We start from the raw sequence: 17,061 nt of genomic DNA on the forward strand, positions 1-17,061 counted from the left end.
CACACCGTAGTTATGCTCGCTGCTGTTTTCTCAGCCCAACAGTGTTACCACATGAGATCATGTTGGCAGTACGCTGGCTGGGAGTCATTTTTAAAAACAGGTCACATATAGAAAAAAAAATACATAAAAATACCGGAATCAAAACTGGAAACTCCCCCTTTGTTGGTACATAGTTGCTTCCATATGAATACATCTTTGTTTCGGTGCTGGTAAAACTGAGATGAAGGTTATGAGCTTCAATGCGTTGATGGGGACACACATGCACTTCCTTTACTTTCTGTTACCTCTATCGAACAACGTGCGACACAGTTTTTATTCTTTTTGCTATAATAGTTAAAAGAAAGCAACATTTACGCCTCCAAGCTTGGTGTGGTGGTGTTCTCAAAAGGAAAATGGGACGCAGCGGGTCAAGTCCTGAGGGAAAAGCAAACGTTGCCTTCCGCAGGCGAAAGCCGAATCGGTGCATCTCCGTACAGCTTTGTGAAAAAGCACTCGCTTCCACGAGAAACTGCACCAGGCTTGTTTGCTCTTTATGTGTTGGCACTGACTCAAAATGGCCTTTTGTAATCTCTGGTACGTAAAGAAGAACAAGGTGCCAGTCTGCTCCGCGCAGAGTTTCCGATAAAGGGAAACACACATTTTCCATCACGATTTCCTTTGTTGTTTGATGTGGATAGAGCAGGATGCTTTTTGTGCTGCTGCTACAAAGAAACCTTGCAATGTTCGTGCTGAGAAGTTTAACGCTTCAGGCTTGTTTTCTTCTTTCCTTGGACTGGATTTCATCCTCCTTAGAACTACACAGAACTCGTTGGCTTCAAGGAGACACAAATTTGAATCAACCTCACACCCTGACGGTTGATTGACCGGAATCACACCCTTTGCAAAGGCTCATTGCACGCATCTTCAAGCTCTCTAAATAATTTGTCTGTCAAGTTAGGAAATTCAGTTGCACACTGTTGTCAGCACTGCAGTGAAATTGTGTTGATTCCTGGGCCGATGCATACAATGAACAAATGATACAGTAAGTAAGCGTAAGTCATAGATTAAACGTCAACAAAATACGAATAAATCAGTGTAAGAAGAGTTTGCATCTATGTGTTATGGACAGATTATAAACAACGTCTAGGTGAGAAGGTGAACTAGAAAGTTATGAACAGCAAGAAATGAAGGGAAATAGACAACTGTGCATGAATAATAAATGAATAAATGTGGCAGAGACATCAGCATCAAGAGTAAACATTTAAGTAATAAACGATGCATAGAAATGCATTACACATATCCTCATTATGCGTATTACATCACCGTCTAAGGAAAAAAAAGCTGTTTTTCAGCCTTGACATGCAGGTGTGACTGAGTTTGAATCTCTTGGCAGAAACGCGTCTGGGATGACATCGATCTCAAAGATCTGACTGACCTGAAGGTCAGACCTGTAATAATAATAATAATACATTTGTATTACCAGACCATATGCCCATAGTCACATAAAAGACACAACACAGAAATACAAACTATCCTTAGTTAAAAATAAAAAATCAATCAAGTGCCTCCACAGACTGGATGAGTATTAAGAACTACTCACTGTCGGATCTGTGAGTGCTAAAATAATGCAGTTACCGGAACCATCCAGTTGTTCTCATAAAAGTTTACATTAAGCTTATTAAAAGTACAAACACCCACAGCAACAAACATCTGACGAGCACTTCCCCCCTCTGAGCATCCAAAGAAAGATTCTCATCTCATCATTCCATACAACATGCGCTGTTGTTTGTAGAATGCCCACAAGGGGGCAGTATACAATGGCGTAAAACAAGCTTTAAACAAAGCCACTTCACTTTTTCTATAGTTGTTCAGGCTGCTCACCTTTTTCAGTATGTTTAGTATTTATATCACAACTTGTGGTGCATTGATGTTCAATCCTCCAAGTGGCTCTCACACATGAATGGAAAGATGGTTGAATATTTTATAATAATGATTATCTTTATTAATATATATACTATATATGATAATAAAGTATATAATAATTATATTTCATGTGTCTGTAATACATATGTGCTTTAATGATAATTTCCTAGAATGCCTGCAGCCGATCAAGAAAGAAAACCACATGCGTTTTCCGAACAAAAAGAAGAGAGCCACCAAGAAGAGGTAAAAATGGGACAGAAGATGCAAGTTTGACTCTCAGACCCTGTGAGGTTTCTTAAATGCTGCAGGAGTTTTAAAAACATACACCACATTTCTGTAGCTGTTTTGATTTCCTTATTTTTTTTTTTGGAGGCGGGGGGGTTCAAGGGGTCTATCACTCTCTCTGCCTCACACCCCCTCACATATGCATTTTACATAAGACTCACTGAGGAGGATCTTGAATTGACTTCTATTCATTTCCATCCCTTTCTGTGGCCTAACCCCGACCCTTACATAACCAACGTAAACCTTATTCACACCTATTTCCTAAACCTAACCCAACAAAGGCCCTGTTTTTTGGTGGTAAAATACTTAAAATATATCCTCACTCAGTGTCGAGGACAAACACACACTAAATGCTTTGGTTAACTTATTGCCAACAGCTAACCATAGCTGAGACTCCAATCAGAGAGCTTCTTGCTGAAAGTAATCTGCAATAAACACAATGTATCTCCGCACAGGCTTCATTCTGTTAATGTAATTTACAAGTATGACTGACTTTATAACATGCCAAGTACCATAAAATCACATCAGTGTATAAACTGCACACTTTTGACTAAAACACTAAAATGTTAAGGCAACAATGATGTCAATAGTGACATACAGTTGAATAATTAGGCATGGGACTTTACATCTTGTTTAATTTCAGCTACCAATTATGCTTTTTGAGTGAGATTTTGTGTGATAGGCCAACAGTAATCTGAAGTTACAAAGTGTAAACATAATGATACTTGGTAATTTACTTTTTTACCAGAGTCCCCCCTGTGCGTAATTTAATCTCAGTACAAACCCAATGTTCCATGGAGGGCACAGTTTTATCCACCTTGGACATTTCATACAGCACTGTTTGATCCATAATCTTAAAACAAAGTTTGGCAAAACGTCAACTGCACCAATATATGTGCCTCCACCTAAACTGCAGGCTGGGCCGGGAGAGTCTGAGGAGTTGCTTCAGCATCTAAGTCATTCACTTCTATAGAGACCTAGACGCCAGTAAATACTGCAGATAATGCCTGTTATGTAAACCTGACTAGCTTTTCTGCTGCAGATGGTGGGCACAAGGTTGAGTTACACATTCATAAAGTTAAACTTCCAATAATCATTTATACTATGGTCAATGGAAGACAAGCAGTCAACCCCCAGCGTTCATTTCCAAACTTATCCAAATTTTGAAAGTTGCATGTTTTAAGTAAATTAAACTGAGAGGCTTCCTTACAGAGTTTAAATGTAATAAAACTAACAAGATGTCTGATGAAATTATTTTTGTATGTGTTTGCGCTCCAGACAAGAGACACACAATGTTCCAGTGTTCAAAAGATTAACCAGCCAGACCAATAATCATTAGCATGAAAGTGATGCTCAGTGCCAAGGTTGTTCCTGTGATGAAAACCACAGCAGCACTTTCTGTCTGAGATCCATTACAACCAGCACAATGACAGTACACAAAAAAAGACATGTTTTTATTCAAACTCTGACAGATTAGCCCCAGCAATTCACTTTTATTTAAAAAAAATAATTATGAAATCACCAGCAACTAGATTCGACATGTTTTGGGAAATATCCCAAAATTTCAAGTTATTCAGCGATTGTGCTTGCAAACCAAAAGCATGGCCTTCACAACTGAACAAATCATTTACAGCCTTATTCATCTCATACCAGCTGAGAAATAAAAGGACAGAAAAAAATCTCTGCAAAAACAGACGTTTGGTTTTACAGTCAGCAACATAAAGAAAAATGGCTGAGACATCGGAAGAGTAGATCTGCCAATATTAAAAAATATATAACCAAGCCACATTATATAGCAGTTAAGTGCATCACAGTCAAGTTTTTGGTACGTTCACAGACCAACGCAATTGTTGCATGCAAAATAACAGCGCTTAATGAATTGTTCATTTGTTTGCAAAACTGCAACCTAAAAAAAATTATATCCAAAATCACTAAGGGTGAGAGATAAAAGTAGGCAAATCTTTAGCGTAAGAATGAGCCTCTTGTGTGTTCATGTTAATAAACTGCTCAACCACTTAAAAGAAATTTCGTAATTTTTTTTTTTCTTAAAGGTGCACCTTCACCCAGGAGATAGTTGTGGGTTTCCCTCCATAAATAATCCTGCCTGGTTCTGCTCTGTGCATCTTTTTAGGATTGAAGTCCTGAGCATTCAAATTATTTGTGTTTAATTTTTACTCAGAAAATGGATGTTAGCCAAAGATTTTTTTTTAAATATCAAGTACAGACCAAAGATAACTGGTGCTGCGTGGTAATGAGTGCATGCAGGTCAGAGTTCTCAGACAAGAGAAACTCAGGAACCTAAATACAATAAAATCCATGTACAGTGAACAATTTGCAGGAACCTGAGATCCAACCAAAATTTAAAAATGCCCAGAATAATTAAATATTGCAATGTTCCACATGCAGCGAGCCTGGGGCTTGAGAACTGGTCAACACAACTGACCTGCAGCACACTGAGGATTGAGAACCAGATAAACCATCAAACAACTGCCCCGATTAAAGAGCTGAGAAACAGAAATCCTCACGGTCCACATTGGATCAACCATTCAATCTGAAGTTGAGCTCCTTAACATGGACGAGCCCTCAAAACAAACAAAAAAATCTGATGATCTCAGGAACTCTTAAAATGAAGCTCTTCCAAACAGCTGGACCCAGACGATCTGCAGAAACAGGAAGTGGACGCGTTCTCTGTGCAACAACATCAAGTTCTTCCACCCGGTGTTTAAGGCAGCTAAATCCTGATGACCGTCCACTTCCCGTCATCAACATTTGTTTTCAAACGATGAGTCAGAGTTTCCTAAATCCTCCACCGACCCTAGTTGCTCATTTCCCATCAGGGAGATGCTGGACGCTCTGGCCTCTCAGGTCATTTATGAGGTCAACCAATCGAAACAGAGCCTGGTTAACATTCAGAGCCAACAAGACACACAGACCAAGTCCTCAGATAGTCTGCTCATGTTTTTTGGTCACGTAAACAGAAATCTACTAAATGTTATATTGTAGGAAGACAAAAGTAGTTTGTCCTTCTGAATGGTGATTTACTGCCCCACACAAAGGTATGGATGCTTCTTTGATAAAACAATTCACATATAATCACATTTCTAGGCCTGCAATTAAACAGTGTTTCATATTAATTTAAATGCTTTTGCTGTCAACAACTTGCTATTAAAAAAAAAAAAAAAAAAAAAAAAAAGAGAGAAAATTTGACCCCGTTATTATGAGGACAACTGCTGCTGCACCTGGTTCACGTCACACTTAACATTTAGCACCTGAGAGTGTGCATTTATAAAAAAAAAAATATTACACAGCCTCTCTTTGGACCTGAGCTAAAATTCAGCCATCAACACCTAAAAAAAAAAAAAAAAAAACAGCATCTGAAGAGAGCATAAAACAAACACTGTTTTGAGTTTGTGACAAAACATTCCATCCCCCTTGTTTGCAATAAATATTACAGTGCATACTCACATTAAAAAAATTAAAAATACAAGCCATCATTTTAGAAAATACGATGATCCAAAAGCTGATGTTTGCAGCCCTTCGTCAAACATTGTTTTATACGAGTTTTTGAGGAAATCGATGTAGTTCTGAATGCTCTGCTTGTGGCTCTCTGATTGGTCCAGACTGAGCTGCAGGTCCTTGAGGCGCACCTCAAAATGTTTTTCCGCCTGCAGAACAAGGAAACACAAGCAGCAGTTTATTCTGACGCCTCATCGTTTGCTATAAGAAAAAAAAAAGAAAGGAGGATGCTGTGGGAAACGGGGTGCTCACAGTTTGCTTGCTTTGGCGAAGAAGCCTCAGTTCATTGTCCCTCCTGCTCTTCTCAGCCTGCAGCTCCAGGATCTTTGTCTGCAGAGCGTCTTCTCTGGAAGACGCCTGGCTTTTGACTTTGTTCACCTGAGACAAAACCAGTTGTGCGCTGAGGCTTTTCTCTCTTGATCACATTTATCACTGGTTGTTGGTTTGTGGCGCACGTTTCTCTTTAGTCTATGCCAGGGGTGTCAAACTAATTTTTGTTTAGGGGCCACATACAGCTTAATCTGATCTCAAGAGGGCCACACGAGTAAACTCATTCCAACATTAAATAGAACTAATAAAAGTGGACTTGTTGTTGATTTTTATATTAAATGAATTTCACTTTTACACAATATATTATGAATAACCTCAGCGTTTTTAAGAAAAGTATGTGCAATTTCAACAATACTTTTACTCAGTTAAACATTTACTTGTGCATTATGCATAGGAACTGATCACAGTGATTGAACAATGTTGAAAAAACATTTATTCACAATTTTTGGAACTTAAAAAAAACAGTCCTGCATGACAAAATACATCAAACAGATAAAAATTAAGAAAGGATTTAAAATAAATGTTCCACATATGAAGCTCAGTGCTACCATCTGCTGATTAAAACACAGCACATTATAGGAACTGCAGATTTTCAATTAAACGAGGTACATGTTTTTTTTCAATAATTGTTTTATCATTCTCTTTCTTTTATCTCCTCTTTCTTTCACCTTTTCTTTTTTTCTTCTTGTTCTTCCTTTCCTCTCCTATTTTCCCATTGTAGTGTCCATATCATTTGAGAGATTCCCCGCATGAATCATAATAAAACTATTCACATTCATAAATCAAGCGGAGCACTATGGCAAAAGCAGTACTGCTCCACTTGTGAAAGTCAAATCTGATGAGCTCTTTTTGGCATTAAGACAACAATTCGTATTGCCACATTGCCAGACAGGACACTAAAAAATATATATCTATATCTATATATCTAAATTGTTCGGCGGGCCAGAACCGGCCTGCGGGCCGTATGTTTGACACCCCTGGTCTATGCTATGAAACATCGTCTCTCGTGATGATAACTGCAGACTAGGCCCAGAGCACAGCTGAGGCTTACCTGCTCTCTGACATCCGCCAAAGCTGCTTCCAGCTGCCGGTTCAGAGCCTGACACTCTGAGGAGCGCTGATCCAGCTGCCGGTTGCTGTAGCTAAGAGCCTCCTCCTGAGCTGCGAGCTTCCGTACCAGCTCCAGGTTCTCCTGCTGCAGCTGGTCCATTTTTCTAAACAGAAAGGTTTAAACTACAGGTGTCAAACTACGGTCGTTGCGGCCTGGTATCCTGCAACCTTTAATAATTCTGTGATTATTAGCAGGACTCTGGAGAACTTTTGCGTATGCTTAGGAGGGGGTTCACCCATCTGCTTCAGCTACGTTGGACCAGGGATGCATCTAATACCTGCAAAGCCCAGGTCTGGAGCTGTAGACTAGAGTTGTACAACCACAGTTTAGACCAGGGGTGTCAAACTCATTTCTATATGGGGCCACTTTGGCGTCATGAATTCATCAAAAGGGCCGGTTGCACGTGCATAGACGATGCTTTTCATTTCATAATTTCATTCCAGTTTACATAGAAGTATGAAAAATACACAGTAACATAAAAGTAGCACCCTTAGGCCCAGTTTATACAGTTTATCTGCAAAAAAAGGTGATACTGGGGTGAGTTACACTTTAAGTTCATCATTCTGCATCACTTTTTCTCCTTTTAGACATTTCTGGGTTGTTTTAATGTGTTGTGGGAAAACTGACATCTAGTGGCAGGATGCTCTTACTACACAGTAAAAAAACAAAAAAAACATTCCCTACAGGAGGCACAGTTTCAGCCACTTTATACACTTTAAAAGGATATATGCCTCTACTTTATGACACAATATGCCTTTTTTTTGGCTCTTGAGTGCCGGATAATTTACCTCGACGGGCCGGATTCGGCCCGCGGGCCTTGAGTTTGACACCTGTGGTTTAGACTAAAGCACATTTGTTAGAACGGCCCAGTCAAAAAGCAGACCAAATCCCGAGAACATCGTAGGCTGGACTACAGAAAGCTACGCAGGCTTAGACAGTCTCCATCCAATCTAACTGAGGTTCAGCTCTATTTAAAATACAGACAAGCAAACATTTCGGTCTGTAGATGTGCAAAGAAACATACACCAAAGGACTTGCAGCTGCAAGTACAACAAACGGTGGTTCTGCAAAGGGAGTTCTTACCTTTGGAGAGCTTTGACTTTTTCTTGTATCTTCAAATTGGCCTCATGAAGAGACTCTTTCATCTCCACAGATGATCTCAGCTGCTCGGCTTGACTCTGCATCTGCACATCCAAATTTTTACATTCAGAATCGCATTATATGGAAGCCAATGAAAAATGAATGAATGAATCAGATAGTAAAATAGGCGGGAGACCAGACACAATGTAAGTGATGGAGAACAAACAAACATCGAAATACACACAGGGGTCCATCAGTCAACATGCTACACGGCAATCTAGTTGTTGTTTTTTTTTGTTTTTTTTTTGTTGAAACCAGAAAAACTCACAAGATCGAGAAGCAAAACGCACCAGGAGACACAGGGGGCTTACTACCACCTAGTGGTCAGATGAAGTAAGTTTTACATTTTACAACTGCTGAGGACAACAGCTAGCGTTGCACACCTTAAACTGCAGCTGCTTAACGGACTCTGACTTTTCTGAGCAGCTCCTCTCCAAGCTTTGCAGGTTCTCCCGGCATTCGAGGAGACTCTGCTCGGCTTCGCTCAGTAACTCGGGGTAAACCCTCAGCTCGTCTACGCGCCCCTGCAGCTCCCGCCTCACCTGAGCTCCGGAATGGGTGCAGTGCGGGGAATAGGCACAGCATAGAGAAAGTTTTAAGTTTGCAAAACTCCTCATCTTCTCTACTTAGACTTAGGATTGTCAAAAAACAAGTATTTAAGGGGTTTTATAGAAGAAATCAATTTATCAGCAGTAAAGGAAAAGCTGTAGAGATGAATATACTAGAAAAAGTGCAAGAGTTTTCTGCTTAAAGGAGACATATCATGCTTTTAAATCCTTCTTTTTCATGTTTAAATCATTCAGTTGGGGTCTATATGAATGGGAACCGCAATGCTTTTGTCTGAATTCCTCATTGTTGTTGCCCCACAGCCCCTCTTTTATCCTTGTTCTGAGGTACGCCTGAGAGCAACTGGTTTTGGTGATGTCTCTTTAAAACTAAAGGACGCACTTCACACCCCGCTCCCCTCCAGGCTGCAGAGAGTTCGACTCGTTCGGCCATTTTTGTAGCATGCTGGGGGACGGTTGTAGTGAATTGTGGCGAGAAATAAAAATGTGATATTCGAGAAAATGTTAAGCTAGAAGTCCATGACCTTATTTAGCAGAGCCGCAAAAAAAACATAATACAGAAAACTAAAAGGATTGAAAAATATGACCCAAACAGAAGATAAAAGATATCTATATAGATACCTGGAGAGAGTTAATTCTACTTTTCTGCCATCATTGAGACTTTAAGTATACAAAATATATTCAAGAGCTAAAAAAGTGGATTTTGCATGATATGTCCCCTTTAAAACCAACTGTTAGTCATTAATTGGTAAATAGGATGAACATGTGGATGTGGGAATACCTTCTCAACCTCTGTTTCTTTCCCCTCTCGGGTCCTTTCTGTTTCCCTGAGTAGATTTGTATATTTCATTCGAAGGCTCTCAATCTCAGTTTTAAGTTCTTCAACCTAGACAGATGGAAAAACAGTTGAGTCTTTGAGGAGATAACAGAGCTCCGAAGTTATAATAAGATACGAAATCCTTTATTATCCCACAATGGGGAAATTCAGTTGTGACAGTGGCAGAAACACAGACAGAGTTACACACAATTCTTAGAAGTGAAAAAGGCTAATCTAATGTTAGTCATCTCCTTTTTTTCCAGTTTTTCCATCTGCTTTTATTACATCATGGATATTTAAGTACAAAACACTCAGTTGGGTTTTACAAGCAGTCCCACCAACAAATCACAAAAATAACAAAGGGCTGAAGCTTGTTGCTGATTAGGCAGTGTGTTAAAGGGATATTTTAATATTTTTGGCATCTGTACAATCAGATCAGTCAAAATGTAGATAAAATGATAAAATCTGGATGATTAAATGGATCCATTAAGTCATAGTTTGCAATCATTATTAAACTTCAGAACTCCTCGTATAAATATTATAAATCTGTAAAAAAAAAAACTACATCAAAAAAGCATCACTTTGAACAGCACAATTTTTTATATTACTAAATAAAAAAGGTAAGACTAAAGCATTTGGTTATTCCTGATAATCCTCCATTTAAAACACTTAACACACAGGAAAACAAGCCTCAGGAGCGCAAAGAATTGAATACATCACAATAATAATATTAAAAAAGGATTTTGAGTTGATAAAACTACTAATGCAATGTGTCGTCAGCTTTGATCTCAACATCCATCCGTTGACTTTCACTTTGAGATCCAGAGGGGGAAACCCAGTCGTCCCTCTGCAGCTCATTCTGGCTCAGCTACTCTCCAGGAAACGGTAAGATCATTTGCATTAGCTCGGATATTTTAGTTGCTGTTCTGCTTGTCTGTTTTTTTGGGGGGTAAGTTTTGTTTCACAAAGCGAGGGTTGGAATCCAGAGTCAAATTCTTCATTTTTACCCACAAAATTGGCAAATAAAGTTAATTATGATTCTGATCTAAATGAGTTCCCAGCCCAGAAGAGATGTATAGGCCCTTGAGCATGTTCTGAGTTTCCTCCAGGATCTTCTCCCACTGAGACGTTCAAGTAAACCTCGCAAAAACAGAGGATCCCAGGAGGCATCCTAATCATTAGTCCTAACCACCTCAGCAGGCGTCTTTCAGTTCAGAGGAGCAGCGGCCCTCACCCCGTCTCCAAGGATGAGCCCAGTCAACCAACAGAGAAACCTCATTTGGGCCACTTGTATGCAGGATCTTGTACCCCTCCATCCTGCCATCACTCATGACACAAAAATCTTTGAAGTCCTACGAAGCGACTACATCCCTTACTTGAGCCTTTTAACTTCCTTAAATCCCACCCTTACATTTCCCTAAGAGTATTTCAAGGATTCCCCTTAATATTTTTATTCATTCTTTATAGATCCCTTTCTTGTCACGTTCAATGTGGTGTTCCACAGGGCTCTGTTCTGGGGCCATTGTTCTTTTTGATTTATCTGCTCCCGCTTGGCCCCCATTATTGTCATCGTTTAAGGATATTTCCTGTCATTGCTATGCAGATGATATCCAGTCGTATATTTACTTTCTTCCAAATGAAGTTTCAAAACTACGTAATTTACTAAAATGCCTGGATTTAATTAAAAGCTGGATGACTGAGCGTTTTCTTCAATTAAATGAAGAAAAAAACTTTAGTAATCATATTTGCTCCAGAAAAAAAAAAAAAAGATAAAACAACTATTTGGCCTCTTGGCACTTTGGCTAAAACTTCTGTCTGAAATCTTGAGATAACCGTTGATTTAGGCTTGACGTTTGAAAATCATGTCAAATCTCAGGTTCATTGCTGTTTCCACCATCTGCAAAACATTGCCAAACTTAGCCCGGTTGTATCTCGACTTGATATAGAAATTTTAATTCATGCTTTTGCTGCATGACGTTTGGATTGCACTTTACACATGACTTACCAAAACCTCCCGACTGGTTGCAGTCTGTACAAAATGCTGCACCTAGGCTCCTGACAAGAGCTTCTAAATTTTGTCATGTAACTCCACTTCTTATGCAACTTCTATGGCTTACCAGTTTATTAAAGAGATTTTGACAGAGCTCTCCAAGTAAAAATCTTAGTTAGTTTTGACTTGGAGAGCTCTGCATGGACAGACACCAGTGTACACTGCTGAACCATTACATCCCCACACCCCATTAGGGCTCTGAGGACCAGAGATCAAGACCTGCTGATTGTTACCCATACTAAATTGAAAACTAAAAGAGACAGAGCTTTTTCTTCTGTTGCTCCAAGACTCATGAATACCCTTCCTTGGACTTTGAGATCATCAGACTCTGTAGTTTCTTTTAAAGGCAAGCTAAAAACCTATCTTTTTAAATCTGCTTTTGTTAAATATTGTCTTGTGTTTGTTTCATCTTCTGTTGTAAAGCACTTTTTTGTGATTTTTGTCTTGAGGTGTTATATATATATATATATATATATATATATATATATATATATATATATATATATATATATATATATATATATATATATATATATATATATATATATAAGTTTGACTTAGTAGCCTTAGATAAGAAATTCAGAGATAACGAGTATGAAAACCAAATAGTGAAACAAAGCTTGGATAGAGTTAAAATCTCTGCAGGGATCCGGCATTAGTCTCTTAATCTCCCTCTACAAGGGGCTTACATTTTCTCTTGGCTAATAAACCAGAAGGACAATCCACAGAGAGTGCACAACTGTGCATCTTTCATTATGGTCTATGATTTAAGATGATGCTTGAATCAGTTTTAGACCTTTTTCTCGCTCCCTTCAGAGCGTTTGTTATTCTAAAGAATACAGACCTGATACTGGCATTGTTCCACATCATGTTTCCTTTCTAGAGAGACGGTTTTCTCTTCTATGAGCGCCGACTCGCAATCAGCGAGCTGCTCCTCCAACCGAGTCACTGACGCCTGCAATCATGCATGAATAAATATCATTTCAGCAGCAGATTGGAAGTAAAAGCTAGAAAATAACAGTTGTGTGAGAAATGTTGCCAGGTAAAAAAAAGAAAATAAATGCAATGCATAGGTGCATTTTGATCATTTAGATTTAGACAACTTAATTTGTCATTTTGTATGCACAGAGTGCGTACAGAACGAAATTTCGTTGCATACAGCTTGGATGTATGCAACGATTTGGATCAATTTCCATCCATCCATCCATTTTCTTAAACACTTATCCCTCATGGGGTTGCGAAGGGTTCTGGTGTCTATCTCCAGCTCATTTGGATAAATTTATTTCAGTAATTTAACAGAAGTGGGAGAAAAATCATGGATTTATTACACACAATGTCAGAAACCATATTTCAATCGTTTTTTATTTCTGTTTAGTTTCTCTACAGCTTACAGCTTACCTACTGAGTTGCACCTGAAAGCATCTAATAAACCACAAATAGCACTGCACAGAGCATTTCCTTTAGAATATTATATGATTGAAAAAGTGACCTCCATACATACACAAACTGTGGGGCACTTCATACCTTGAGCGTTGCATTACTGATGGTTAGGTCGCCGTTGTCAGCGATGAGTTTGTCGACCCTTCGCGTCATTCTTTCATTAGCTGCGCTTAGCTCGTCTTTCTCTTTCTGCAACCTCAGTGTCAAATCTGCAAATTGACTTTATTGGAGACGAACGATCATATGGTTCATCAGTATAACTGTACAGCTGTCTCACTGACATGCTGAAGTCTAAGATCATACAGACCTTTTCAGAAGGTCTATATGAGCAACAAGTTTTTCTCTGTCATCCGTCATCTGCTCCTTCTGCAGTCTCCTGGCGTCTCTTTCAGAACGGGCTTTAGCCAGTTGAGCATCCTAGCAGTGAAAGCAACTTCCTGAAGTTTTGTTGCACCACAGTGCGTAAAACCTGCCACTCACGATGCCTTACCTTTTCCTTTAGCTGAGCATAGCATTTTTCTATAGCAGCTTCAAACCTCTCCGCTCTCAGTTTCTGTGCTCGCGTCGCTTTCTTCAGAGATTCCTTGTCCTGCGCTGCCTTTTTCGTCACGGAGGCGAAGGATGCCTTCAGCTGATCGATCTCCATCTTCTTCTCAGTTAAAGTTCTCTCAAGGGTCTAGTAGAGCATATAAATGCATATTAATATCTTGTACAGTTAAACAAAAAATTTCTTCAACAGCCTTGGGTTAATAAGGTGAAGGGTCTTTACCCGTAACTGCACAGTCAGGCGATTGTTTTCTGCCTCCTTGTTGCGCAGCTGCCCCTGCAGGCGAGCACGAGTTGCTTCTGCAGACTTGGTGGTGTGAACTACGCTTTTAATGTTCTCCTGATAAAAAAGAAGACAAACAGAAAAAAACAACAACAACAACAACAACAAAAAGCCATGCTTTCAAACTGAATTGTTAAGTAAGCCAGAATGTACTGTAGGCATGGGCTGGTATGAGATTTTCATAGTAAGATCATCTGGACTAGATACCAAAGTTTTAATCTGTCTGTAAAAAACAAAAAAAAATCCTATTTATTTACAAAGCACATCTAAAACAACAGCAAGTTTTCCTGAAATGCTGTACAAATATCAGATAAACATAAAATCTAAAAACCAATGGATGAAAACTGATATTAAAACACTCAGACTAGAACGGAGACCATAAAATAGAGTATGTCAACACACACTGGGCTAAACGCTATCGAAAAAAAAAAGAAGTGTTTTTTAAAGAGACTTCGAAACAGGAAGCGAAGATCCCTGTCTAAAATTTAGAGGCCATGGGTTCCAAAGTTTGGAAGTCACAAAATTGCAAAATGTTAAATTGTAAAATGAACTCCGTGATGCACAAGCAGCTAATGAAGGGAGGACAACATGGGTGCATTGTGCTCATGTCTGTGTGTGCCAGTTAAAAGACGGGCAGCAACATTTAAAACAAACTGAAAACAGGCAATGGATGCTTGACTGACACCAGCATGAAGTGGATTGCAATGGTCGAGACAAGTTGAGATAACGTATTTACCTATCCGAGTTATGCATCAACAAAACTGGCTTAGGTTTTACCATCTGCCTCAACTAGCATTTTATTTATTTTTTTGCTAAACAGAGCTAATCTGTTTATTAAATTTAAAATCAAAGTCCTTAATGTCTGCCAAATGTGTTACATGCTGTTTGACGATTTGAGTACTTTTAGGCTTAAATAAAATAAAACTTTTGCTTTTGTTAAAGTTTAATAAATATAGGACTATACAAGCTTTAAATCTTCAAGGGAATTTAATAGGCGTTGGATGGAGCATGGACTATAAGATGTTAGAGGCAGGTAGGTCAGGCCGGCCTCAATGTTCTCTAAGAATAGACCCCAAAGGGATCAGGGGTATAAGGAAAAAAATCTGAGGAACCCCACAGGAAAGACGGGCTGAGGTGGACAGAGACTTTCCATATTAACATTAAACGTTCTGTTACTCAAATAGGAACGAAGCCAAATCAGTGTTGCACCTTCAGTCCCAACCAAATTAGTTGGTTAATTAGTCAGGCTATCTTGCTCAGGTAGCCAGCCTACAGTTGACCGCAGACATGCAGCTCATAATGCGCCTACTGAAGTTTAAAAAACATCACTTTGTTACAACTTTCAACCTAAAGTCGCTGAAGGCTTGGTTTCCTTCTTTCTTTTAAGAAAAACAAAAGTGTAGTAGACTTCTTTCAGCCTGCTGACCCCCAGAGTGCAGCAACGAACAGCTTGGGAGGGAGGGTCGTGAGTCAAATTTCACCTTCTCTAGCACCTGATGGAAAGGATGGTTGATATGGTGTAATGGAACATTTTAGAGAGCTTTACACCATGACATTTTAAAACGTTGGTATAACTTGATACCGGCAACCAGCCCATGCCTACTCTAAAAAAAAATGTGTATGAGCACTAGTTGTGCTTACCTGCTCTTCTCTCCGCATATCCATCAGTTTTCCAATCCTCAGCTCTGTCTCATTGAGATCTTTTTTTAAATGCTTATGGACCAAAAACAGCACAATTGTCAGTTTTTTTTTTTTTTTCCCACACCTCAGACCTTATTTACAACAATCATTTCAATATGGTTTAACAAAAACAGTCACCTCATTTTCACTTTCAGCTTTTCTGATTCTTCTCAGTAAGGTTTCCATCTTTCTGTCAGCATCAATTCGATAAATCTATCAGACAAACAGGGTAGCATCAATGCAGGCTAGGACAGACTTCCGAATAAAAACTGATTGCATATAGTTTTCTAGTCTGAATTTACAAAAGTAACACCACATAATAAAAAAGAATCTACCTCTGCATCTTGGAGATGTTTCAGCTTCCGTCGCACTGATTTGTTCAGACGCTTAAATTCCTCCAACCGTTCCAGCAAAAGCCCTCTCTGCCGTGTCATCTGGCTTCTGTCTTTAATAGACTTCCCAGAAGCCTAAAGTAACGCAAGTCTTATGGTAAGTTATAAATACATTGCAAATGTTTTAATCAAATGTGTTGGATACAAAATTGCTCAAACGAAGCGCACAGCAAATTCGTCTTCCACGGCATCTTTGAAGGCCACAAGCTGTATTGCTGCAGCGCTGGCAGCAGCTTCTGCATCAATGAGGACTTTCAGAAAGGGGCTCTTCCCATTGGTAAAGTTATCATGGCTAAAAGAGAGACGGTAAAGACAGAAATCTTTCAGGTATCTAATAGTTATTTGCCTTTTTTTTTTGCACAGCATATGCTGTGTTTTCCAAAACATGTGCATTACAGATCCTCACCCAGACTTAGCTGTTGTCTGGGGGCTGCTGTGTCCCATGTTCTCTCCTCCGGGTCCATGACTGTCGTCTAGGTCACAACGAGTCAGAGGGAGATCCTCCCTGGTGGGGCTGAAACCAAGGGGGGCACTTTGGGGTTTACCCTCTGGAGACATACCTCACACTAAAAACTAAAACAAGAGAGTAACAGTCAGCGCTAAAACAGAAGACAGAGCTATTGTGCAATGTGTTTTACTTTTAAAACGTGTATCATGATCTTAGCCGTAAAAATTTTACTTATGCCAGCACCGACGCTAGGGTCAACCCACAACAAGACGAGGTTCAAGTAGCGACTAAGCTTCCCGATCCACACTAAACACTTGCTTTTTTTAACGAAACAAGCAAGACCACTAACATATCTATTGTTATTACTTAATGCAAACACAGTTCCTTAAAAATATATGCTTTAAAAACACAAATATCACTCACGCTTTGGCTTTGTCTCTGTTCTTGTTGACGCTACCACAGACGGAAACGCTCCTTCGCAATACCCAAGCTTGATTGGCTAGCTTTCATGCGACGTCATTACGCAAACACAGTGCCGACAGTTTATTGGATTTT

At 39.3% G+C, this 17,061-nt stretch overlaps 1 protein-coding gene across 2 annotated transcripts; it reads right to left on the reverse strand.

The window, feature by feature from the left end:
• Positions 1-3,619: 3,619 nt before the first annotated feature.
• On the reverse strand, positions 3,620-17,015 carry LOC105940180 (outer dense fiber protein 2). Of its 2 annotated transcripts, XM_021308498.2 has the most exons (17): positions 16,930-17,015; positions 16,465-16,631; positions 16,227-16,350; positions 16,002-16,133; positions 15,805-15,879; positions 15,628-15,699; positions 13,927-14,043; positions 13,648-13,833; positions 13,465-13,574; positions 13,242-13,377; positions 12,562-12,672; positions 9,632-9,736; positions 8,668-8,826; positions 8,228-8,328; positions 7,085-7,247; positions 5,956-6,081; positions 3,620-5,852 (listed from the first exon to the last, which is right to left on the reverse strand). In XM_021308498.2, the coding sequence occupies exons 2-17, from the start codon at positions 16,614-16,616 to the stop codon at positions 5,679-5,681; spliced, it is 2,043 nt and encodes a 680-aa protein (XP_021164173.2). In that variant the 5' UTR covers positions 16,617-16,631; positions 16,930-17,015; the 3' UTR covers positions 3,620-5,678. The 2 variants fall into 2 exon arrangements, with proteins under 2 accessions (XP_021164173.2, XP_021164175.2); XM_021308500.2 differs by lacking the exon at positions 8,668-8,826.
• Between the last annotated feature and the right edge of the window lie 46 nt (positions 17,016-17,061).

The sequence above is a fragment of the Fundulus heteroclitus genome, chromosome 6 (assembly GCF_011125445.2).
Source record: "Fundulus heteroclitus isolate FHET01 chromosome 6, MU-UCD_Fhet_4.1, whole genome shotgun sequence".
Lineage (NCBI taxonomy): Eukaryota > Metazoa > Chordata > Actinopteri > Cyprinodontiformes > Fundulidae > Fundulus > Fundulus heteroclitus.